This window comes from Gallus gallus, chromosome 19 (genome assembly GCF_016699485.2).
Source record: "Gallus gallus isolate bGalGal1 chromosome 19, bGalGal1.mat.broiler.GRCg7b, whole genome shotgun sequence".
In the NCBI taxonomy this organism is placed as follows: Eukaryota; Metazoa; Chordata; class Aves; order Galliformes; family Phasianidae; genus Gallus; species Gallus gallus.
This window is the reverse complement of record NC_052550.1, coordinates 9,617,046-9,644,059: the sequence shown is the minus strand read 5'-3', so window position 1 is coordinate 9,644,059 and position 27,014 is coordinate 9,617,046. Positions and strand designations below refer to the sequence as shown.

Below are 27,014 nucleotides of genomic sequence, written 5' to 3'. Positions count from 1 at the left end.
GGAACCTTTTAACTCTTCACTTCTTAACATGGCTTTGGAGCATAATACCTAACAGAAATTACCTTGGAAATCTCTCTCAGTCTTTCTCAATCTAATTCTTATTCTTATATAAAGGGCAGGATAACACTTCCTTTTTTCCATCCTTTGCTTCCTGCAGTCAGTCCCAGTGCTGCAGAGCAGTGCAGGGCAGGCTCTGCAGGCAGCTGCTCCTGGTGCAGGCAGCTGTGCTGCACTAAGGTGATGATGGGTTCACAGGCCCATGGTACTGTCCCCATGCCAGCTGGGAACAAGTCAGCTCTCACTCCTTCAGCATAGTGCCATGTGCTGGTGTGACTGCAACTTGTGAATGCTGCTGCAGCTTGGTGTGCTTGTACTCATTCTCAAAGACTGGCTGTCAGCTGTGTCCTCCTACACAATTGCACCTTTATCTGTATGCAACCCTAAATTAAGATGTCACTGCAGTATGCATTGCTCAGTTCCTCCAGTGTGAACCTAGTGCACACAGGGGCACACAAGATGTCTCGGCTGGCTTAGTCACGATGTTCTGCTTTCTCACTGTCATGTATTTTCACCTATCCAGTAAGGTCCCCCATTTGCAGCCAGGTCTATAATGATCCTGGAGATGCTGTTCAGACTATTTTCATGCTAGCTGCTTGTTTTTTTTCTGCTATTCAGTGTACTTTTCCCCACCTCATGCCTTGGCTTTGTGTCGTATACAGTCTGACATGTTCCAGCCAGCTGGCCCTCATTAGACATAGTGTGACTTTGAAAATCTTCCTAGTAATTAAAATAACTCTGGCATATCTGGAGTGGAGGCAATTCCCATGTTAGAGGAAGAATCTGGAAATCTTACATTCAAAGCAATTTTTCCACAATTTAGATTGAATGTTGTCATGAATTCTACCTAGGATTTTTGCCCATCTGCACTAAAACTCCTTTGTTAACGAGACCGACTCACAGTCTCATCATTTGGGTTTAATTCCACTCAGGATGCTTGGTTCTGCTCTTACTGCCTCCATACACAGCATGTTTGCATCCTAATTTATTTCCCCAGAGGACATTAGGGCAGAAGAGTTTAGAAAACAGGGAATTAGCTGTGGGTAGGGATAGGAACAGAACAACCAAAACCGTGACAGAAGGGACGGAACTAGAAGTCTGGGTAGCAAAGCACACAGCAGGAATGGAGGCAATAGGAATGAAGAAATGGTTTGAGAGGAGAGGGAAGGGAAGGTCTGTTAATGAAGGTCAGAAAGAAGAACTTGCAGGAAGTTTGAGGACCACTCAATAGACCCCAATATGCCAAAAGTCATCCTACATAAATCAAAAATAGCGCAGCTTCCAGGCTGTGCAATTGACATGTCATGGAGAGCGGAGGGATGACAGAAATCACCCAGGCATTCTCTTTTCTGGAGGCCATTCCAAGTAAGGTTCAATGACTGTGTGCACTTTGATACACAAACAGCAACCACAAAATCCAGCCAAAGGCAAACAAGTCAGCCACATGCCAGTAAGCCACAGCATGCAGAATTCCCAGGGTGCTGCCTTATATTACTGCTTCCTTCCGCAGGTCACCTCACCCCTTTGCCACTCCCGGGTATTCCTCAAGGTTGCTGAGTACCCAGGGAAAGGTTGGTGAAGTGATTTTTAAACTGGTATTGCCAGCCAGTAAGAGTAGCAGCTTGGCTCCTCTGCCTGTAATGTTATTTTAGTGTAGCACCTGCATTCAGGCAAGATCTATTTTCCTGGAAGAAGGATGAGGTATCAGTATAGTCTCTAAAGCCGAAGTGCCACATTTAGTTGGATGCAGCACTAATGATATGCAGATCCCTTCAAAGTAGCACATGACCCAGTATAAAGCAGGGAACTGCAAGCACTGACTGTGGTAAGAAGGGGTGGGGGAATCTGTTCCAAAAACCATGGTGGAAGGCAGGATGAACTTAACATCTATTTAGGGGAAAAAAAAAAAAGTTAAGTCAAAGAAATTTTCCAAATATATATATATGGCCCCACATTAGCTTATTGCAATCTGCAAATATCATGAGAACTGCATCCTGCTTTAAATAAGGATATTCCTGAAGTACAGTCACTTTTCTCACATCCCCCGCAAAAGCTTTTCTCACCCATGTCAGTGCAACACCAGAAGCATCGCATCAAAAATGGGACCTTGACTCCAGGGAGCTGAGCCCCCTTCCAGCTCCGCGTCCGGCACCTGCTGTGAGACTGTGAGCAAATTCAGTAATCCACTCTCTTCTGTCCCACACGCGGCTCTGCCCGCACAAACTCCCTGCAGTAGGCACTGCCTTCAGTTATTTTCACACTGCTTAAAGAGTGTGGATTCAAATATTTTTGTTTGAAAAGGTTCACCCAGAGCAAAACCTCCTAAAATGACACAGAAATGTAATCCTCTAAAACGGAGAAATAGTCTGACAGCCCAGATCCGAGTACCTCAGATTGCCAAGCCTGGTTTTCCCATGATAACTCCTTCACATTTACTGATTTTCCCTCTTCCTATAAATAGTATACTTGCATTCTTTTCCCACCCTACATGCACCACGCTTCTCCCCTAGGATGGATTTCATTTTGTTATTTCCTGCCTAGACTTTTAACTCGAGAACAGTTAGGCTTTAATAGCTGAGCTGTTGCAAAACCCTTTTCTGAGAATATAATAAAACTTCTGGGTTCAGTGACGCACATAAGAAACCCACAAACAACATGCAGGTCTCCAACCACAAACTAGACAGAGAGATAAAGCCAATAGTAAGCTATTCACTGCCTGCTTGCCAAACAGCACAGCCTACTCATCACAAATGGCAAACCCCACGACAGAAGCAGCAATACTCCAACTGCCTTAAACCCACGGAGATGGGAAGGAAGAAGAGAGACAGGATATGGAGCAGCTGGAGCGAATCGGTGCATACAGGGCGTGCTCCATTAGAGCCCTCCTCCTCCCTCTCTAGTGGAGTTGATGACAAGAACATCCAGTTCTCTTTCTCCTTAAGAATTATACATGAAAAATTAGGTTTTGTGTATTTGGGAGTCAACTATCTCTCAGAGCTCAACTTGTCAACTGCATTTTGTTCATATTTAGAAAATGGTAGCCTACTTCAGAAGTCACTAAAAGGCAAGTGCAATATACCTGATGCAACTCTTGTACACGGAGAAAAAAATCAGTCTGGTTTCAAAGCAGTTGATCCAAATAGCTTATTCTCATGGTTTTAATGCTCACATCTTGAATGTCCTACACATGCAGCAAGATTCATTTTATCTTCAATTTTAAAAAGGGAAACTGAAGCCTAGAATGGAAACTATACATTAAAGAACCTGGGTACAGTCAAAGGTACTCTGATAGGGACTCTACTATACCAAAGGAGCAGCCAAAATTGCTTCAGAATATCAGCAATTTGAGACTGTTGAGAAAATGTTTTTGTATTTTCACAAAATCTATCATGATTTCCTCGCTGATGCCTTCAACTTCTCTAGATGACCTGAAACGTATGCAATAGACAGCTGACATTAATCAACAAATAAAGCACAGGTTAAACAGCAGCTCATGCATCTCCTGTCCTCTGAGATGAAATCTCATGGAGTCTGGCAGCACTTGGAAAGACAATGTGAGCTTCCACCAATACACTTCCACTTACTGCCTTGCAATTTAACAAGCCAGTCGCTGAAGTTTTAAAAGGATCAAATCAGTGTGTCACGGAGTTACCTAGATAGATCTGTGCCCGTGACAGGGGGCCAATAGCGAAGTTACAAAACCATGACACAGTGGATGACCCAGCTCTTACATGCAGCTAAGAGAAATGCAAATCACCTATATTCCATAATCAGGAAGGAACTCCTCTACTAACCTGCCGAGAACAGGACCCAGAGGGCAAGGTGTACTCGCTGAAGCATCAGACAGCAGCTTGTGCTGCAGCAGGACACTGCGTGTGTCCCTTGCAGTATGGGAGGGGCAGCACTTCTGCCTTTGGAACCAAATCTTCTGATCTTGGAGCTTATCTTCACGTGGACACTGGGGGACCTACAATGAGTCATCTAAAGGCATCCAGTGAAAAGTGGATTCCCTTTAGACCTTTAGCAGACTCTTATCTGTTTTCCCCAGTGCCAGTATATAGGCAAACCCTAATTCAGACCCCAAAAATCTGGAGCAACCTGACTGCTGAAGAGATAAAAAAAAGTCAGAATCTGACTTGCCAAATTTATCTGAAGTCATGCTCAGAAACCATGTGACAAACTGATTAAGATCTCAACAATCATTCAGAGACCAGCAGCCTGTGAGTGTATTTCAGGAGACTTTTTCAAAGTCATCTGAACTGAAGAAAGGTGCCACTGAGTTGACCCATGGAAATTTAAGAACTAGTATTTCATTTTTATAGAGCAAGATATGCAGAAATATTATACAGAAATATATTATACAGAAATAGCTCTGAGGTCTATCCCATAGACTGCACATGGAGCAAGGAGCAGAGGATGGAGGATCACAAAACACAGCTTCTAGTCTCAGCTCTGTGAGGATCTGCAAACACAATGCAACCCCCCCCCCACAAGCACGCATGAGCCCCACTGTTCAGTCAACCATCCTAAACAGTTCTGGTTCAAAGCAATGGTTTGCAGAACTCTTCAACTGACAACAAACCAACTGTCTTTGCAACTCCTACACACCACCCAACCTAGCACTGAGCTGTTCCTTAGCTCAGCTTGCCTGAAGCAGCTGACTCATCTGAATGCCTCCTGGCTATCTGAATTGTTATCATCTGATCATGGTATCACCAAGCAGCATCTGAAGACTCTGAAATTCTCCTTTCCCCTCTGTGTTCAGAGGAGTAATTTGTTGTGAGCATAAGGATAAAGATACCTTATGGCAATGTGGACTGTTCTCTCTCTAGTGTGAAGAGAACTGAGCCAGAACTGGTCCCTCTTGCTTGGCTTAACCACATCTGCCTGATTAAGTGGAGACAGCAGGTCTGTAGTCTTTTAACATGACGTGTTAATTTAGCAGGTTAAACTGATCCAAAGCTGTTCATAAAAATAATTGTCCAATTGCATAGAAAACCATCCTTCCCATCTGATCTTTCATTAGGAACACTCAGCTGAAATAGAATTCAGGTGGTGAGTCAAAATCTCACAAACTTCAAAGCTACCTTGAATCCAGTATGGATTTCAAACAACTTTTTTCAAGGCAAGCACAAGAGTGGCACAAGGACAAAACATACAACACAAAATAAAGAGATGCAAAAAAACATCTCAGGAAATTGCTTGTATCCTAAAAGTAATTCATTCCGTTTCTCACACATATGAATTTGCCCTCAACAACAAAACTGAATACACTAAAGGATAATATTTTGACATGAATCTTCACCAGACATACAGGAGGAGGGCCAAGTTCACAGATAAAACATTACAAAATGGTTGGTAGCAGATTCATTTATTTGAGATGGTATCTGAGAAAAGGAACTTGTATACATGTCAGACTCTGACCCACAGTGAGCAGAATTTGCATCACGTACTTGAGCCCAGCTGCCTCATTCGGTGGGCAGGTGGCTGAGGGAGCAGCTCTCCCATACCAGACTGAGGCCCATCCTTTAGTTCTGGCTTGAACTCCCTTCCTGGTGTCTGTCTCCCATCCACCTCTATTGATTACACAGGTGCAAAGGCACCAGGTATCGAAGTTCTTGCTACTCTGGACCACAAGCACAGTCTCCTTAGACAGTGACAGCTTGCAGAACAGTGCCACTGTTTTGAATGCCAAAAACAACTGACCATGCACACAAGACCCCAGGCAGTATCACTTTTTTAAAAATAAGAAAGGAAGAGGAAGAAGGATTAAACACAATTTGCACAAGTCAAATTCAAGGAGCAGTTTTAAAAACACGTCTGTTTTTTCAGTCCTCTGATCTCACTACACCAGATCATGGCAGCAGTGACTGCTATGGAGCTTCTAAAAAGCAGAGGAAATTGGAATGACGGAAAGGACAGGAACAAGTGCTGTGAGAGACAGCAGCACCACAGCACACTGCACTGCAGGTCACACCGTGCCATAGTGAGGAAGCTGCAGGAATCTGCATCAGCTGAGGATCTGTGCATGGGGTCTCCATGCCAGCCTTATTTGCATCAGCTGCAGCAGAGACATCTGAGGGCCTCTGACTTCTGCAGAACCCAGATGTCTGTACTGGCTTAAGGACCTTTGGTTTGAGTGTGTTTTGTTTTTTTTTTTTTAAAAAAAGGGAAATAGTTTCTCAATGCATTGCTAAACAAACCCTGCAGAATAGGACCCAGTGCAAGCCAGCAGAAAAGTGTATACACAAGGTACATTTAGAGGAAAAAAAAAAAGGAAAGAAATTAGTAAATAATAAAAACACAGAGAGGTAGAGGTATGGGGAGAATTGGAACATCAGATGACTGCATTTTCCTTTGAACCTTCAGTCACGCCTAAGGCTGACACAATAGCCACTGCCCAAACACTGCAGTATGTTATTTCTGCTTTGTTAGACGATGCAGACAGCATAATTTCTGGGTCACTTGGAGGCCACATCCCACCTCTTCCCTCTCCCCTCCTTTCTTTTTCACAATCCCAACAACCAAGAGCTGTAAACACCCCCCACTGAGGCCTCCTAGCTAAGGGTGAGAGTGGGAAGATGACACTGCACAATCAAGCAGTTCCCTGTACCTGATAGAAAAATTCTCTTTGGAGATTTCATACAAGCCTAATGCAGCTGCGGGCACAGTCCTCTGCTTAAAGTTTTCACACCCAGTGCACACTAACAATGAAAGCTCTCCCCCTTTCTCTGTAACCCAAAGTCATGCAACTGCAGCAGAATGACTGAGAGAGCTCTGCAAGACTAAGAATTGCATTTACTGTTTGCTATGCACAACCCTGCTGCTGCCACATCAGATCTGCAGCTCAACCTTCCCTCAGCTCAGACTTCTTTTCAGCATCCACCTAGCAACTTTAGCTCAGCCATGGTTTACTAAGCTTAACTGTATTTCCGTATGGAGCACAGGAAGAATAATCCTTCTCCTTGCAAAAGGATATCATCATTGCCAAGCAGCCTGAAGACCTGTTAAGGTTTCCCATCCACTCATGGACTTGGTGCAGCTGCCACTTAGCAGGCTTATGGTTTTACCTGCCATGTAGAAAACTTCTGTCCAAACACAGAATATCCCCTGTTCTCAATCAAATCTGATTCCCTGATCCAGTCTCTGTTCACTTGCAGCCAAATCTCAACCAGCTCCAACAAACTGAGTGAAAACCTGGAAGAATATCACTATCGGTTTTGTCCTCAACAGCTAAGGCTAGGCAAAGCCTAGTTCAACACAGTTTTGGCCCTTAGCCAAGGTCTTTAGCAATAAGATTACAAATGCCTGTCAAAAAATAGACTAGGCAGAGCTAATGATGCCTTTGGCAAGACAGTAGAAAAGTTCTCCTGCATTCCCTTCCAGGACTTTTACACCTCAAAAGGCAGTGCCACAGCTGAGACACTGACCCTTGTCGTAACAGCTTTGATAGACTCTGGAGAGTCTATCAGCAAATCAAAGACTTCCATCTCCCTGCCTCAACAAAAGACCAGCCTTGAATAAGCAGTTGGAACCTAGCTTTAGATCCTTGCTCTCCTTATTTCTTGCATGCTCCTAAGTGAGCCACCACAACAGCAAGTCTAAACAGCAAGTTTAGAGCTTGTATACATGTAAAATAACTCTCAAGTGTACTTGATTCTATTGTGAGGGAGGTGTAAGCTCCTAGCACAAATAAAGAAGTAGAATTTACAGCACAAGATTTTAAAGCCAGGTACTTCCTTCGGAAAGGTCAGGAAGGGAATGACTAATTCTAGGTTCCCACCATATTCTTGCACTTCCATTTCCTCCTCATTGCAAGCCCCATCCTGCAAAGTACCAAGCACCCTCTGCTCTCATCAGAGACTGCAAGGGACCAAGGGATGGCACCTTGCATGGCTAGCCTGAATGCTCCCTGAAAGCCTGGGAGGTCTCTGAGGAGCTGCTCACTTTTAGCAGTGCACTTATTACACACAGTGCTGTCCCTAATCCCAAAGAATTTTTTCACATTTGACTTCACCTTGTCAGATGGATTGCCAGCTGCCCACCCAACCACCAGTTTGTTTCCTGGCCACATTTGCTATACACACTGTACCTTTTGCCTCCTGAGCAAGAAACATGTTATACAGTCTTATATATTTGTATATGATGAGCTTTATATATATAAACTCTTAATTGATACAACTACATCCAAAAGACCAGTTATACTAGCATAATTACACCAATACTAAAAAAATCTAACTTAGTACTGCTGTACTGGTTGAAGTTCAGAGTTGCACTAAGAGAACTTTTGTCAAAGAGAATTAGACTTCATATCATTAGTCCTTTCTTGTAAAAGTGTTTATAATTTCTGTATCTGACTTTTCGTGCTCTACATTATTCTTAGGAAACATTCTTCATAGTATTCCCTTGTCACCCCCTTTGCATTACACGTGCTTAATTACATTTCTTTTGTCTTGAAATATCTCCTCTGATTATCCACTGAAGAATAAGTTCAGCAGCCCCAGGTTTTTGCTCAATCTCTTGCTCAGATGATGCATTGGAGGAAGGACCCTGCTGAGTGACAGCAATAAAAAGAGAGAAAAACATGCCTACCTATGAGAAAATAAAAAGGCATTATTACAAGTCTCCACGCTATTCCGTAATGGAAATGTCCATTCCTAAGGAGCGGTGGCAAAGACAAAGGGATTCTATGTTGTATTTTTCTGTCTGTGAACTGACAATTCAGGGTGCTGGATACAAATTAATTCCTTGAGTTCCGAGATTGTTCACAGCAGCAAATCAACACTTCATTGTTACACAGGATCATTTGTGTTTTTTTCAGGCTCCTTTCATTTACAGTATTTCATCTTGATCTTTCCAAAAGGAATACAAATATTTTAAGCATTATGAAAAATACTAACCTTTCCAAGATGCTTTTGAAAACCAAAGCACCACACCTCTGCAACGAAAGACACTAAATGGCACTGGTACTCTACTATACCTTCTGCTATGTGTAGTACAAAACACTGTTGGTGGTAATTTTTACAGTGCTCCTCCAGAGTAACAAGGCCAGAAACTTAGTGAAGGCCTACAAATGTTTGAGGGATCCAGGAGTGCAAATAACAAGCAGCAGACTGTTACTAGCTTTTCAGCTGCGATTCAGCATGTCATTGATTCAGACAATACTGGAATTTTCACAGATTTCACAGAATGCTGGATTAGGTCCTGCTTGTGTTGTCTGGTACCCAAACAATGCTGTTGTCTGGCTTAGAAACAACAGCATTGGGGAACTCAACACAATCAGTTTGGCTGCCCACCATGCAGTCTTCTATGCTAGCACTTCTCTCCAGAATGACTAAAACACTTCAGGCTTAGCAGCATAACCTGTTTCTAAATATGCAACCCATTCAGAAATAAAAAAATATGTGTAAAAATAAATTATTTTTAATTTACAACATATATTTTATGAAGCATTCCCTACCATCTCATACCACTTCATATTATCAGTTAAGAGATGTTTACGTTATGCAATGAATTCAAATACAAAAGCACACTGCTGACAGACACTGGCCTTCCATAGTTTCCCAAAGAACATTCTCCTCAAATGTCTAAGTGTTAATACAGGGGTTGGGGCTTCTGTGTTGTGGATTGGGTTTTGTTGTTTTTGGGTTTTTTTTTTTTTTTTTTTTCATCTTCCAGTGAAAATGGAGGAGGGAGATGTCTGAGAAAACAACGTGTTTTTTTTTTTAAATGTCAGCTATAGGAAGTTGCTTAACTGGAATGTGGCAACTTGCCATGTTCTCTGAAAGTATCTTTTAAAACAGCAACCCAACTACGAAATTGCAGTTTGGGACTGTCAAAAAAACCCAAAGTACACCAAACCCCCACCTCTGCTCAAAATATTTTGGACCTATGCAACATCTCCTTATTTCAGAATTTAAGAAAAATGGCAGTAGTGATCTGCCATGCATTAGAGATAAGAGATTTTCAGTTTGCTCATCAGTTTTACAGGATGCTTCCTAAGCACTACATCTAACACACTAGGGCACAGCCAAAGCAGGAAATACAGGAATGAAAAATCTTTTGTAGAAATATAAGCCACCAAGTAGAAAGCTGATCACGTACAGCTCAGCTCTGCCAAAGGTTTCTGAAACAATTCAAAACTAAAATGGACTGTATGAATTTTCTTTTTCTTTCCTCTAAGGCTGGATATGCCATTAGTAAGTGGGAATCACACTGAGCTTGTTTGCCCAGTCAGCTTTCTTTCTTTCTCAGTAGGCAAACACATAAACCTATATAGCTTATCCTTCCAGTTCCCTCTTTTTCTGCATACCACATGTCCTCAAGTTACCCTGTCTGCCATCTCAGAACCAGCAACATCATGCTTGCTGACTAACCTCTTTTCTCTTATAAGTGGACAGACAACATAAAGGGACACTAAGCTCTTAGCCCAGGAAGCCTAAGGCAGACCTCCCTTCAAGCAATTATCCCCAAAACAACCCTCATGCAACATGCCAAGTGCATCTCATAATTGTCCTACAGCGCACTGAACACAGGAATTCCAGTTATGCCTGAGGTATCCTCAGTTCAAGAATGACCTCTCCCCAAAACACTCCTGATTTCCTAGTGAAGAAGTATTCATTTACACTCCTAGTATATTCACCTAACTCAGCTGTCCGCAATAGGCTTAAGATTTGTGAGATTTAATGCAGTTTAAGAAATTTACTTCTAGGCATTTTCAAACAAGGGAGAACAGCATTCTGGATAGCCAATCACCCAAAAACATAGGAGACACCTTCCTACAGTAGATTACAAATAGAAACTCCTCTCTAACAGCCCCAGACCATCCCTCTGAAGGAGTCTGTGTTATAATGAGAATGAAGGACTACGTGAAGAAGTTTGGGTTTAATATGAGATGTGGGGAAATGCTATGAAACAGAAGAATGGTGTTGCATTAAGACTTTATTTATTGCCTTTTTCCTGATTCTTTTAAAATTTCTGAGGTGAGCTACATGCAAAAACTTTACCGTTTGACTGTGCTGTAAGACTGTTCTTCAGTTACTGGGTTTCTGTGACTGTTGTATGAGGTTTTCTACTGGACTGGGTTGCTCTGCTTCCTGGTCTCCCTGCTATTCTGCAGGAAAATGAGCAGGAGTGAGGTAACAGGAAGAGCAGGAGTTCCCTCTACAGAGACAAAGTAGGATGTGACCTCTGTTCCCTAAATAGGGTAGAAATGGTTGGAACCCGATATCCAAGTTGGTGGTTTCCTAAAGCAAGGAAAGACTATATCAAGGACCAAAAGCAAAGCTGTTTATCATGGGTTAGGAACTGTGCATCTGATGTCGCTGGGACAGTGCTTTGTAAGATAAACTTAATTAACGTTAATAACTATAATGACGGATTCTTGCTAAAGAACATTTAAACACTGTAGTACTTGATGAAGCCTCAACTGCTAACCTTTGATCTTACCAAGTATTGGTGCTGCTCCTACATGAGAGCATCTTGAAGCTTTGGTGCTCTGCTTTCATTGAGACAGGGTGTCTGGAACCTGTGTGACCTGTTTGTCCAGCTGAGGGGCAGCCCTTCCCCACTCCGTGCTGCCCTACTAAACTTTGCCTTTGAATTTAACAGCCGCTCATGACACTGGTTTCCATCAGCTGCCTGACCCCTTGCTTTCCAGAGCTGCATACAGATTACCATCTGTAACAAAGGAATGAGTGTGAATTATCGTAAGGTAGCCTCACCTGCAAGTACAGATTCAGAGCTATACAAAGTCTTTTCAGTCTCAAATCTAAAACTCCTGTATTAGCATGCAGATGACTAGAGCTGAAGGAGGCTTTTTTGTCTAAGTACCCCAGCTTCCTTACTACTTCAGTGTTTCTGTGCTGGTTATGGTTACAATTGGCTTACTGTTGTCAAGGCTGTACAGAGGGCCAAGTCGGTATTCAATGCTAGAAGTGAATACTTTGTGAATATCTAAGTTCAGCCTCTTATCTCCAGTCTAGGAGACCAGCTTCTATACATGCCAGCCTTCAAAGCCAGAACCCTGTCTATTAAGGATTTCTGGTAGTATCTCAGATTGAAAAAAGAAAACAAAAAGTTGGTTAAGATGACTAGCTGGATTAGTGGTAGCTAGGATGACTGAACTCCAGAGTAGCTACACCCACATACCAGAACAGGGTTGTGACAGCAGATGTAATTGCTCTGCCATTAAAGTCAGAAACAGCCAGATATGCCTGGGCCTTTGAGTTCTGTCCCCCAGCCTGGCAAAGAATTCTGCATATGTTTTATTCACATATGCCCTAATTCAGGAGTTTGAACACATAACTGAGGCAAAGGTAAGAACTGTACAATATATCTCTAGGGACTAAAAAGGCAAACTCCCACTGCTATTTTAGAGCTTAGTGGTCCTTCTATCTCCTTTCTACTGGAGGGGGCCCTACTAAGCTTACTACAGATGACTGCTGAACTAGTTCCTCACAGTGCTTCAACTCTAGCTTGCTTTTCCTTTTAGCTGAAACACTTTTATATGAAGCTAAGCAAAAGTGAGCTAGAGTTTGTTTATGCTCTCAAAGGGTATATGTTTTGTGCTGGAAACAAGTGCCTCTAACCAGACTGACTCCATACTAGAATAATAACTGGAAATGAACTCTGGACCATCGGCTCCCAGCCGATCTGGGTTAGATCGTGTTGCATAAATAATAGTCAACTCTGGGGGTGGGGAAAGGAGAAACTGCTGCACTTTCAGTAACATGGAGCAGCCTCCTTTCTGCTGCAAAGGCAAATACTCCTAGCAGCTGCACAAAGCCTCAGATCATTGATGATATATATGGAACCAACAAACACAGCACTGGGAAGAGAGAGGAAAAAGCTTTAGGGTTACACAGCAGCTGAAAGGAAGGACCAGGCTATAAAACAAAGTCCCATACAGTTTCACTTGAGTTTGAACATTGAGACTAGCAGATAGTCTGTCACAAGTTTGTTTCATATACCAGACCTAGATGAGCAGTGCTAAGGCTGCATTTGTCTCATAACCATGCCACCTGTGATAGTCATTCCCACATGAGAATTACAGTGCAATGTGTACAGTGCAAGTGAAGTGAAGTTCCTTCTTCTCCTATTTCCACCTTCATCCTGCCTCCCAAATACTAAGGAACACCAGAACTACCAAGCACTTTCTCTGAAAGTCTGCCATACCTACTTGTTGGAAGAGGTTAGAAAAACTGTGGAGTAGAAATGCTCTCATTAATAGGTGGACTGCCTGTAGTTCCTTTTAGCTTAGACTATGTTGGATTTGGCCATTCTAGAGACTGAAGGAGTAAATTAAAAGTCCTTGTCATGTGGTCTTGCAATCTTGGTAACTGTTCTTTGTCCTTGTGTAGTGGATCTGGAGAAGCTGCAACTTTTGATCTCAAAGTATCGGCCTTCTGAGCACAGCACACTTTCAGTACAGATGATTAAAGGTTTTCCTAGGTTGGAAACCAGCAATGGCAGAAGAGCTGGAAAGAGGACTGCAACAATGCTTACATTCTGTTTTAAGCCTAGTTTCAAATATTATGCAAGATAACTATATCAAATTTTGCACTTGGTTGTTCAACTGCAATCTATACTTGTGTGTAGGCAGGCTGGTATCCTCCCTTGCTGGGGCTTTCTCACAGAGCTGATCTAGAAACAGTCTGAAACAGTCCCTGATCACAACAGAGAATTGATACATTTGTGCAGGATTACAGTAAAGTGGAGCTTAGTACATGTTGATCTACTGATGTCACAGACTATCCAGAAGCCATTCAAATGAGCTAGGAAATTTGGTACCATGAGTCAGAGCAATGCATGTAACACTGTTATCCAAGTAGTTAATAACAGAACAACATTTATTTTTTGAGCTTTAAGTTAACAAGTCCACCTGATAATCCAACTTCCATTTGTTCAATTTGTCCATTTGTCCACTTGGATAGGACTTGACATCCATGAGCTTGTACTCAACTTTAACAATTCCTAGTACTGGCTTCCATCAATAAGGCAGAGAAATAAATCTTCTGTCTTCTACAAATACCACACTTTCTCAGTTTGCTTTCCTATTTGAGTGCTGTTTCCTATTACTTTGCTCATCAAAAAAATACTTTACGTCAGACCAAGTCTGAAGACAGTACAGACAGCACTGCTGTTGAAATAGCAGGATCTTCAAGTGAGGGTCAAGGCCACACTGTTTAAGGTATTCAGCCTTGAAAGGCACTTATAAAAGAACTGAGTCAGCAGAGAGTAGAGCTAAATTCAGCTCTTAACTCTTGTTTTAAAGTGCTTCAACTCCATTGTTTTCAGCACAGCCATATTCAGTATCTACTACTGTATATGAAACATGGGCTCACATAACCTGGTATTCATTTAATGCCAACAAATAAGCCCAAGGAACACAAGTGGGGTCCTAATTTAAAGCCAGCTGTGCTCTTTGCTACAGGTATGTCACTTACGTGATAGCTTTAGCAGACCAAGTGTTTCACCAAGTGATACGGCTGTAAATAATTTACCAGCAACCCCATAACACTTGATTAAAACCTACTGAAAGATCTAATTGAATTGTCTCTGAAAGAACAGACAATGATATGGCAACTGTGTAAAGGGCAGATGGCAAGTGGAAGCTCATCAGAACATGAGAAAACAATTTAGAAAAAAGGTATCTTTATCTGAATTGAGTTGTGATGATCTCTACTTGCCTCATGTTGGCTGTTATGGAAGTAATTTCTTCTTTCTGCCTTTGGGCATCTGAAGCGACAGCAAGTGTACTGGCTGTCCTCACAAGTGGCATTTGGGTGTCTGTCTAGTATGTACCTAATATCTTAGGCAACCAGGTTAGAAACCATTCACTGCATCTTTTAGTGATGAGCAGCAGATTGGATATATCCTATTCTACAAATAGGTCAAACTTGGACAAGTCAAGCAGCAGTAGGCACACTATGGAGTTTCAAAAGAGAGCCCTGGTCTACAAGTCATACTTATTTCTGGCTGAGGTAGATTGATATAGGCTGCCAAGCTGGGTCTCAGGCTCTGGGCACAGGAGATCTGAGATGTTTTTTTTTTTTTGAGTAGCAAAACAAAGTTATGGTAAACATGGGAATTGGGCTGAGTGCAGAAAGCTGAGTGAAAACTGCTCCAATAGAGGATTGAATACTTTTTAAAAAGTTATCAATGCATGCACCCAGAATAACTGTTGCTTGTTCTATAGGATAAAATAACCAAAATAAATAATATCTTGGTCATACAGGTTCATGCCAGCTCTCAGCTGCAAATACATGTATATAGCCCATTTGTCAGCACCTGGAAACAGGTTTGAGGCTGTATTGCCAACTACCTTCCCCAAACCCCAGCAATGAAGATTAAAAAGAAAAAAAGAAAAAAAAAAAAAAAACAACCAACCGCAAAACCACCGACTGGTCACTGACCAACCTGCCTCTTTCTACCCACGTCTCACTTGGCCTCAGATTTTAAGCTGTGAGGTCTCCCCACTGTTTCATAACTTCAGAAAAACAGGACTGTCCTGGTATCAGGACTTCAAGCGAAAAATCTCAGCATCTTTTTTTCTCCAAATAAATGAGCCATTCTCACTGGTAAATTTCAAAATCCCTCATCCATCAGAATGGCTCTCCAATTTTCCCCAGGTCCTCTGCCTCAAAATTTGAGGCCAGATAAATCTTGGAGCCACAGTGAACTTCACTAAGCAGCTGGAGGTCAGGCTCAGCATTTAGAAGAACTCCAAAGAATTCTAGCAATGCAGAGACTTGCAGTGCTTGCTGATACTGTTCCCACAGCACAGGCGCTTTGACAGGAAGCACTGTGCTGCTAACTCACCCTGAAAAATACAGTTTGAATGTGGAGATTATTCTCTGCAGTATAAAGGGGCCATGCCTCGTATGTTGGAGACCTCACACCAGGCTCCTCTCCTCATGATGACAGGATGACAAAAAAAGGCTGATCCAGCCTATTTATTATGCACAGGATCTGTGATGAATAGAGAGGCAGGGATCAGACTATGCATTTCATCGTGTGCTTCCCCCTCCCCCTGCACCTTGGTTTTGCAGCTGCAGGCTCCAGCAAGACAGAACTGTGCAGAACTGCTGAGTCAGGATCTCCTGTGGGGTTTCTGAGGTCTGCAGTGCTGCAGCCAGGTGACAAAGCAGAAGGTGAAGCATCTGGAAACACATATCACATCATGGACACTTCCAGTCTATCTGAATAGGGTCTGTCTGCCTTTGCCCCCACTCACAGAGCAAGCCAGCATTCTTGTCATGCCTTATGCAGTTGTTAAAGTAAGTGAAGTGAGGGGCTGCAAAAAACGGGCCTACAAACCTGGACAGGTAGCAAGCATTTTCTTCTCCCCCCAGAGATCTTTACATCAGCAGTGTGCTAACCCTGAACTATTTGTGCAAGAGCAGCTGTAGCAGTGGCTGGTGAGTGTGTTTCAGAGCTCTTACTGCACAATTCCTGCAGGACTGGAATTGCCATCACAAAGACACCTGTGCCACCAGCACTGGTCCCTGCTTCTTATCCTGAAGTCTTCTCACCCTGTTCCAAATAGCTCTTAGTTGCTACACTGGATCACAAAGTCATCTGTCTCATCAACAATCACAGTAATTTCTGTACACTGCTTTAGGAAACAAATGCACCCTGTAGTTGCCAGATCTGCATTTTCTTCCCAGTCACAAAAAACTGAATGCCTTGAAGCTAGATGTTAAGTCTCCCTCAACTCACCCTTCTCAGTGTGTTTGTAAGAATACCATGGAGACCTGCTAGTAGAATGTTATGGGCAGACTGGGAACTTGCTTTGCTCTTGGCAAAGGAATGAAGGAATAGATGCTACTACTTTAAATTTGAAACTTACATTGTGAGGAAACCATTAACTTCAAAGGTCTTAGCTTCAGACCACAAACTAGTCATTATTGGCAAAGAGGGCAATCTGAATAACACAGTAGAAAAAAAAAAAAGAGGAAAGAACACATCAGTGGAACTGTTGCTTGTCTTGGCAGCAGGATGATGCTGTAGATTAAGTTTCCATAAGAATGAAAACCTAAATACTACAACCAACCTAGCAGAAATATTAAGCCAAGTTAGCTGTGCCTTAATTTGCAGACTGTGCTGGTACCAGATAAGGCCTGTTTGGTTAGATGCAAACAGGTAACTACCGCTACAGACATGCATTAAACATCATTACCAAAAAATCTTCCCACGAAGCTGGATAGTATTTCCTACTAATGCAGCTTCAGCAGAAGCACAGCTAGTATTCCAGTGCAGCAACTTGTGCTCACAGTGGCTCTCCTTTCTCCCTCCAAGCCTTAGCTCTGTAGACTCCCTCCAGGTCATCATCCATGACTGCAGGTGGCCCAGGAATTCAGACTGCAATGGCAGGCAGCCCACAGAAGCTCTGCCTCATTATACCCATACAAAATGCCAGCGATACAACAGTGGCTAAGTCAGGCCTGCAGCACTCAGCCAGTTTTAACACACATAATATCCTTACTTAATACAAACAGGGTTGGCAAGCCCTTTGACATCCACTTTGGGGTTTCTTCCAGCTTTGTTGTGTAAGGAAATGCTAAGACTTTGGTGTTTGTACTCACCTTGGTTTATTTCAGCGTCAGCTGTTTCCTTAAGACAAGGGAAAACAGACAAGAATATAGCTTCCAGAATTCACTAAAATTGGGAAAATAAATACTGCACCTGACCTGCACCTGCACTAAGAGAGTCTAATGCTACTAACTGGTGCTGGCCTGAGGCACTCAGAACTATCACCGCTGAAACTGTGGGAGAGTTACAGGTCTTTGTATGAAGTGTTTTACTTTGTGGAAAGTTTCAGTTTTGATCAGTAAGACAAAGGGCCCATAAACTGAAATGTTTTGCTTAGCTGATGAAGAAGTTTCAAAAGGGAGACATCTGAAATTCAGAAGTCTTCTGTGGAAAGTTCAGTCAAAAACAGTTTCTCTTTTCCTTGAAGCTCTAAGCAACAAAAACTTACTAACTTCTGCTTATTTTGGTGGAGCTGCAACTATTGCCTAAAGCAGAGTTGAACCCTCTAGCTTACTAACAAGGGAAAAAGAAAAAAAAAACACTGCTCTGGAAGATGAAAACTATTGATAGAAAATTCTCAATGCTTTAAGAATGGATAAATTATTGAGCACTATAGGGCAGCATAGGGGATACTGTCAGACATCTTACACATCTTTCAGTAATTACTTACTGAGCAATCCATTTACATCCCCTACCTAATAACTTGCAGTCATTACACCTGATTGAAGTTCTCAATCTGGAAATAAATACTCATTATTTATTTGTTCTAGTTTAGTCAGCATAACTAATAGCTAAAAATACAGCCTCACACTGGAAGACTCTACAATAGCCTACACACACAGCAGCAATGAGAAGCTCAAGACTTCCTTTCTAAATTTAGGTTGCTTCAAACAGAAGTGAAAGTTCTTTAATAAATCAACAAACCCATGTTTTAGAAGCAAATAACAAGAGTAGATCTGGGCAGGAAACCGCTTGCCCAACCTTTAAAACTTCCTTGAAAAAGGCTTCCAAGCATTTTCAGGGATTCAGACCCACAGACCAGCAAACTGCCCCGTCCACCTCCTGGCTGCATTCTGAAAGCTGTGCTCAATAAGTTCTGGCAATGTCACATAACCCAACTGAGAGCCTGAATCTGTTGCATCCCAGCAAGATTCCTCAGTGCCATGCTAATTACTGCTCTAAAGTAGATCTCACAGTTTCTGCTACTAGAGCTATTCCACTCAAGATAACTAAGAATCACAGAATAATCATCAGATCACAGGCGCTCTCTAGCCCCTTATCAAGGCATGATTCCTTATTCTACTGATTAAGTGTCCACAATGCAAATTAGACTTCTTCTCTACACAGAAGAGGAATGACAGACACCTGACCTCTGCTCACAAAACGTTTCAAAGCAATGAGCAGCATTCACCAGTTTTATTCTTAGACACTTGCTGCAACTGGACAGAGAACGCCATGGGTCTGCATCTGGGTCCAGCTCCCAGCCTTCAACACTATAAGTTCAACAACTTCCCCAAGCATAAGAAGAAGAAGGACATGAAACTCCTTGTTTTCTCGTTTTAGGAAAAACACTGCTGAGAAGGCAGGAAGCTGTTTCTTTTTTCCTCTCATTCATTGAAAGTATATTTGAGTCAGACATCTAACTACATATTCTACACTATACTCTTGCTACAACCCCTTCCCCAAATCACTTCTGACTGATCAAAAGCATTAGTAAGTCAAACTACAAAATTCTCAGTCCATATGTAGGAGTGGGCATTTCTAATGAAAAGCTATTGCTTTTACCTATCATCATGGCTTCAGTTTGTAGGAAACAAGTGTTTCCCGTGTCTCTCGTGAGAGTACTGCTGGGCTAGGACAACCCCCTGGGATTATCTGTAGATGGCATAGCAGCCCTGCTCAGGAGTTGCATCATGAAAGGGCTGTTCATCTCTTTTGGAACAGGTGTGCTTCCAGACTCAGAGATCCTGTTTCCCCGCTTACCAGCTGTGGCAACTAACTAACGTTGCTTTGCTGTGGCTGTTAGTCATGTGGGATTACTCCATGGGAATGAGAAATGAGCTAGGAGGAAAGTCTCTAAGAGATGTCTGAGTCAGTATCTCTGGGTGGTGTCATCTATACATCACTCTGTGCTGTGCCTTTCACCACAGCAGTAATCTAGCCAATACATTCTCCAATCCCCAAAACAGTGACAGATAGCCAAGAATGATTTCATTATAATTTATCTTTTGGAAAGAGAAAGCTCCCCTATTGGCTGAAAATAAGGATGGGAAAGCTTACCCTTAAAGAAAGTGAGTTTTATCCCACCAGCATCTGAAAGGTTACATGGTCTATGGTGTCAATATATTTTTAAGTGTAGCTATTCCCTAAATAATTCTGCGTGTTGCAAGACTTTTGTTAATTGTTCCTATTTATGAACAACAGGTGATCAGTTTATGTACCACCATGCTGACTCATATCTGTAAATCTGTCACCCATATGCAGCCGTAACACACACTGGGGTTTTTGTTGTGCAAAATGCAGTTATTAGCTGCCGTCTGAACTTGAGTAGCAGTTCAAGCTCTGTTCAGGTGCTATCTATGCAAAACTGGTTACAGCCACAGGTTTAGCTAGATATAACTGGAGTTCAGGCTGGGCTACTTGCCTGATTGCATCAATTCTGAACATGTAATACACATCAGAATTTGTATGTGGAGAGTGAGGCTTGTCAAGCACGACAGCCTGTGGGTTCCTGTTAGTGTATGCAGGCACGTACATACAGAGGTCTTAACTCCAGGCACCGGTGAATTTCTTCACTAGAGTTCAGTTGCTGTAAGGACCTCTAAGTTGGCTCTGCACAAAAAATGAGCAAAAATAATTCTGCTGTAACACAATCCAGCAGCCACACAATTTTGGAGAGACAAAAGCACTATAAAGACTTACTCTGATACTTCCCTTCTCGCTTCCCATTTAGAGCTTCATAGAATCCAGTCAAGGAGATAAGTACACACAAAGCTTAAAAAGTGAAGAGAAGGCCATTTTGCATTTTCACTGTGATGGCAACCTACACATCAGAGCTTATCCCAGGTATGTTAAAACGTGACTGATGACTTTTTATGTAAACATTTATATAAAAGGTGGGAGATAAGCTAACTTCTATTACAATGTACAGTTTCTGATCGTATGCAGAGACATGCTGTTAGAAAGAACAGATGTCTACAGACTTTGGAGTAACACGTGGTTCGTTCTTCCAAGTCAAAGAGATTCTCTGTTGAAACCTATCTTATACAAATAGATGCACAAACATAGGAAAAAAAGAAAACTTTCTGCTCACCTCTGAGAAAAAACAAATGCGTTGCATATATGCAAAAAGTAAGATGAAGTAAGGGAAGAATGTCTCTTACATAAGACCTGTTGGAAAAGGAAGTCTTTTCAGCTGAGCAAGGTTTATAAACATGTGGCTACAGGTTGCAGTTTGGCCTGAAAAATTCACTGCTCCCACTACTTAAAATTTAGAAACACACAATCTTTCTTTTCTAATGCATACCACATAACCAACTTCCAGTCTGCAAGTTTGGACGATTACAGTCCCTCACCTTCCATTCCTCCCCTCATTTTCAGTGCATTTGTTTCTGCTTAGAGATTGGTTGTTAAGAGATAAGCCTTTTCCAGTCAAATTACCAAGTGAATGAAGGTAATGATAAAGCAAGTTCAAACATATTTAATCTACAGGTATCATTCAGCCAATTTGAAGGACTGATTTGAGGAGTCATAGACTTGTTTCTGACACAGCACAGCTCTATTCAGGCTTTCTAGTCTGGCATTACGCTTTCTGGAGATGCTGAAGAAAAGACATTCTTGAGAAAGAGGTCAAAGTGATCTCTGCACACTGGGCCAAGGATGTCTCCATCAGAGACACAGGTCAGCCACAGAGCATTAAAGCAGGCAGATCTCAGCAATGCATGCTGCTGCCCCACCCCAACACTCCCATCGTAACCAGTTTGCTTCCTTCCCAGAAGCACTCTAGTTAGCTCTTATGATGTAAGAATTGAGGTAGAAAGAAAATATATCTCCAGTCTGAATATAATCTAGGTCTCAGTTCAGCCTCGTTCTGCCTCATCTCTGTTGCAATTAGCAGTGTTGGAGTATTCATCTTGTTATCAACTTCCTAGTCAGAGAGAAAGATCCAGAAAGATATCATTTTTTACCAGCCACCCCCCCCCCCCCCCCCCCAAAAAAAAAAGCCAGCTAAAATAATATATGTCTAACTTTGCAAAACCAGTTTAAGGGTGATGCACGTGATTAGCACAAGGACAGAGTTAAAAACTGTGACAGTTGTTTCTCTGCAAAGATATTCGGGGGCAACACTGGGTGCTTACCCCATGGCAATGGCAAGAAATTGTTTGCTCATTATTTTCCACTTTGGTTTTGTAGTCTACTTGAGAAATGAGTAAACCTGTGAGGACAGAACTGAAAGAAAGCCATACACCAAAGCGTTGGGTAAAAACGCTCAAGCACTTACTCAGTAAAACATATAAAAATTAAGAAAATACAAGACCCTGTGGTATCAGAGAACCTACTCTACTAGTAACTAAGCCAGCACAATCTACTTTGCACTACAGGGAAACTCCCTGCCCTTCTAAGAAACAGCTTCATACATGTGAAATGGGCTCAGCTCATGGAACATATCTAAACTCAACACATTAGTTTTAAGTAATTCCCGCAGTCCTTTCTTTCCCCCCTCTTCTTTCTATAGTACAGTAAGCTCTGCCTGCAGTCTTTAGACTGATGAGTGCTTATTTTTTCCTGCTGGGGTTCCAGTTTGACATCCTTATCTACAATGCGCTTCAGTTTGAGACCTTGCGCACAAAGAGGAATGAGGAAGGACTTGATGCATTTCAGTAAATTGGGAGGGACATAAACATGCACATAACCTAACCTTTAGTTATGTTGACGTTCTTAACTTTGAAGTACACACACATTATGAATCATGTGGTGTACATGACAGGCTGCAAAGACTCAGAGGAAAGCAGTGCAAAAAGGATGAAGATAGTAGAGCTTGGGTAAAAAGTAACATACATTTAGATTTGTTTTTCACCGGTGCTTTAGGCTGCTAATTCAATTCATAGTGCTACTGCTTTCAGAACTTTACTCCAGGGCTGTGCTAACCTGGGAACCAGAAGTGGCAGTGAGCATGCACTGCTGTCTGACCTGCACGACACAGGGTTTAAGACAACCGTGTTCACCCAGCAGCATTCACTGCTACACCTGTGTGGTCAGAACATCTGTTGTTTACAGATACAGAATGTTGTGTTCAAGGAGATATCCCTTCACCTGTCACATTCACACTTCCGACACCAAAACTAGACATGAAAGTTTTCAACATACATGAACTATGTACCAACTACATTAGAGAAGCTTCTTCTGCTTTTTGTTCTTTACCATCTTCACTTTTTGTTTCAAATCAAAACTGATTTTTGACGTAGTACATTGGACTGTCTTCAAAAGACACATATGCAGCCTGGTATTTGGCCACAGGAGCCACTTCTTAACTTCTAGAGTTAAGTCTCCTCCCCTCCCAAAGTAGTACTTCCTGCTTCCAGTTAGTTCCTTGTATCTATCTCATGGTTTTATCACATCCCTGTGGCTTCGCTGTACAGTTTACCAGTTATACCAGTGCAGCTAAGTTCTCATAAATCTTTTTCCACAAAGACATTTCTGCACGTGAACATGAAACGTTTAGGATCAAACCAGAGCACTGATGAGGCTTGCAGGCCCAGCAACCATACCACCAGTAGCCACTACGCAGGATGCACAAAGCCATTCAGTGGCTCCTCAAGGCCATGCAGACAGCACAGCAGGCACTGGAGATCTCCCAACTCACAGCTTCTCACTATGTTGCTACTGACTGGCAAGGAGCTGCTCATAGGCTGCACAGTAACCGCACGCTGCAGTCAGGCTATTGCCAATGCTGGTTCTGTGCAATATTGGACCACCTTCCTGAACTGACTCGATCGAATAGACAAATGTGTATGAACACACATGCACGCATTTCTAACACATTAACATGGCACAGTGACAACCAGCAGTGTAGGCCATCTGCTACTGGGGCAGCCCTGCAGCCCTCTGAGAGTCCCCATGGTACATGATGAGAAATCACAACTTAGGAAAACAAACACAGACCCTCAACTCCTACAGCCCAGTTTTGTGCTCAGCAACAGCAGACAAACCCACTTCAGACTGTGGAGAGTCACTAAGTGAGAGATTCAGCCCCTGCCTGACATCATGTCTTCAGGCACAGGCAACTGACGAGAGCAAAGGGCAGAGAGTCCATACCCATTCTCGTAGCTTCATGGGCTGGCAGGGATTCATTACTTGGTTGAACTCCCAGAGAAATCACGTACTAGGGAGTACATCAGAGATCTTTCTGATGAGGAACAAATTCTGTGATCACCAGCAACTGTGGCACCCACTGGTTTAAGCAGATAATTGCTTAAGGAATGCAGGCACACACTCAATAACTATCACTAGCAACAATTCTTGTTGCTTTCAGAACAACCTGAAGACGATAGCAGGCCTTTAGGCTCTGTGATTAAAAGTTTCCTTTCAGAATGGGTCCACCAAATGGGTCCAGCAAAATATTGATGATCGTTTTCCAAACTGATGGTGATTTGCATTGTTTGAGCGCTGAAAAGACAGCAGGGTTGCCAAAGGTCTACAGAAGTACTGTGTTATAAAGAATAGCCTTTTGAAGGCTATTTGGAGGTGGCAGGAAGAAAAAGAACTACCAACTTTTTTCTTTTTTCTGCTTTTCTTTTCTTTTCCTTTTTCTTTTCTTTTCTTTTTTTTTTTTTTTTTTTGAGGAAAAGAAAGTTGAGGAAGAGAGAAAAAAGAACAATAGATTTCTAAGAGGCTATGCCGAGCGTTACCATCTATTGTTTCTTCTAGCTTCATTTAAGTGAGGGATTTTCTAGCATACATTTGTTACAGGTTCACTATTACAAGGATTTTCCTTCTTTGAGCCTGATGCTCCAGCTCTGCAGCCTCCAGTACTGAACTAGAGAAAAGGAGCATTGGCCTCCACCTCTGACCAAGCAGGGGCTAGGTGGGAACTGCGTATTCTGCTCAGAGCAGCATTACCTGCACAAAAGGCAAAGGGAAGCACTATTCAGTATTTAAGGTCAAACAAACGGAACAACTCTGAATTCCCTTTCTAAACACTCATGCATGCAGTCAGATTGTGTTTGAAAGCATCACAAAAGCACACGTTCTCTGCATGAAGGATTTTGTATAACCTCTCTGAACAGCAGAGCATCTCTCCAACCTGGACCGCAATGCTGCCGTTAGACACATCAACAGAATGTAAAGGAGGATCGGATTAGATCAGTGAAACCGAGCCAGGGATAGAGAGACAGGCCTGGAAGGACAGAACAGGAGCCACCAGAAACAAACAACAGAGACCCACGTGAAACATCTGCGCATCCAGCATCCTGGGACAAGGGATGGAGCGTCTCAGCTCTGCCAGGCAGTCCGAAAGCACCTCGGGTCCCCGCCTCGCCCCGCACCTGCCGCCCCAGACGCCCAGTCCGCCGCAGGCCGGCAGCCGGGCAGCAGCAGCGCGGAGGGGCGGGGGCACATAGCGGCCTGCCCGCGGTTCCCGCACCTGTCCGGCCCCGGCGCGCCTTCCCTCGCCACGGGCACCGCCAACGCGCTCTGCCGGCGGGATGCCGCGATGCCAGCGGCCCGAGGGGACCGTGGCAGGACGGCGAGGCCCCGCAGCCTGCGTGGGGAGGTGGCTGATCCCCCTTCCTGCTTCCCTTCCGCGTCCCCCCGCACCCCTCTGCGCGCGGGGAGAGAGGAAGGGGTTCTCCCCCCCCCCAGCGGCCCGGGCACCGGTGAGGGAGCGCGGCCCCCGGCGCTGGGGGCAGGGCCCGGCCCCAGGACCGGCGCATCCCGGCGGCGGGGCTACCCCGGCTCCGTACCTCCAGGGTGCGGATCTCCTGCTGGGTGAGGTCGTTGGACGCGGCGCACTTGGTGCGGAGCCCGCGCAGGTTGGACAGCGAGATGTCGATGAGGTCCTGGAGCAGCCCGCACTGCTGCAGCGTGCTCCGCACAGCCGGCAAGCCCCGCACGGCTGGCCCCGCCGCCTCGCCGCCCCGTTCCTTCCTCTCCAGCATGCCGGCGGCTCGCAGGGCAGCCGCTCTATCCATTCCTCGGCATCAGGGAGGTCGGGGAGGAAAGGCGGCGGCGGCGACGGCGGGGGGAGCGGCGGGCAGGGAAGGAGGGAGGGAGGGAGAGAGGGCAGGCGGCGGCTCGCTCCGCCCCGCCTCGCCTCGCCTCGCCTCTCCTCTCCGGGCAGTTACCGCGTATTAGCATGCAGCACGCCGAGCCGGCACCGCGGGTGCGGTCGCCCCACGCAGATGGCAGCGACTCCGCGAGGGGGCGCGGGCGGTCGCTCCGCCTCAGCGCCTCAGCAGTTCCCGCCTCAGCATCCCCCGCCTCAGCGCCCCTCGCTTCAGTAGTTGCCGCCTCAGCAGTTCCCGCCTCAGCGCCCACCTCAGCGTCCCTGTGTCTGCGTCAGCAGTTCCCGCCTCAGCGCCCACCTCAGCGTCCCTGTGTCTGCGTCAGCAGTTCCCGCCTCAGCCTCTTGCTGCCTTCAGCCCACCTTAGAGTCCCTCAGGCCCCCGCAGGTATGTCGGGACTTGCACCTCACCCCGGATGAGCCCAACCATTGGCACACTGAGAGACAGGGAGAGGGGTGACACCGGGCCTGGCCCAGTCCCCCCTGTGGGATGTGTGGGCTGGGGCCGATGGGTGCATTGTCCCGCTGTGGATTGGGTCCGGCCAAGTCCTTGTGTCTGCAGATGCCAAATGCCACAAGAACCAAATGAAACTTAAAAATGGCATACAGTGTTGTATGTTTTCAATACCATCCCACAAAAGCCCCTTGGGTGATTCCAGGTGGGTCGGCCATGGCCATGGAGCATTTGCAGGCACTGGGGCTCTGCAGTGTGGGTGAGGAGTTGCAGAGGTCACTGATGCTGTCATGGTTCTGTGCTGTTACATGGATACAAACCACATGCTGGCTGTAAGCAAGTCCCTTGCCAAGGCCATAGAGTGTTTTCCTAAAATAGGGTTTCCCAGGTGTTCCCTGAATCCATTGGATATGCGTGTTCTTTGACATAAATGTTTGCATAGTAAAGGCCTGGCACATGGGTCAGAGTTATTAAAAACAACTTATAAGCACTTAAGTGTGATACAGGTTTATTCATATCATGAATAGGAGAAAACTTCATTATGGCCTTGTGAAATCACTGTGGGCTCATCTTTCACAGTGGAAATTCTAGAAAAGTGGCACAGGCACAGGTAGCTGCACAACAGGTGCATTGGCTGCAAGTGCTATCTGTTGGGCTCGCCCAGAGCTGTGTGTGTTGCAGTAGTGT

The 27,014-nt window shown here is 44.0% G+C and overlaps 1 protein-coding gene across 1 annotated transcript in view; it reads right to left on the bottom strand.

Annotated features, from left to right (window-relative positions):
* Positions 1–25,841, bottom strand: part of KSR1 (kinase suppressor of ras 1) — a 57,568-nt gene extending 31,727 nt beyond the window's left edge. Inside the window, exon 1 of the mRNA XM_425413.8 lies at positions 25,554–25,841. Within this exon, the coding sequence (XP_425413.4) occupies positions 25,554–25,781 (228 nt within the window). The 5' untranslated portion in view covers positions 25,782–25,841. The remainder of the gene's footprint in view (positions 1–25,553) is intronic.
* Between the last annotated feature and the right edge of the window lie 1,173 nt (positions 25,842–27,014).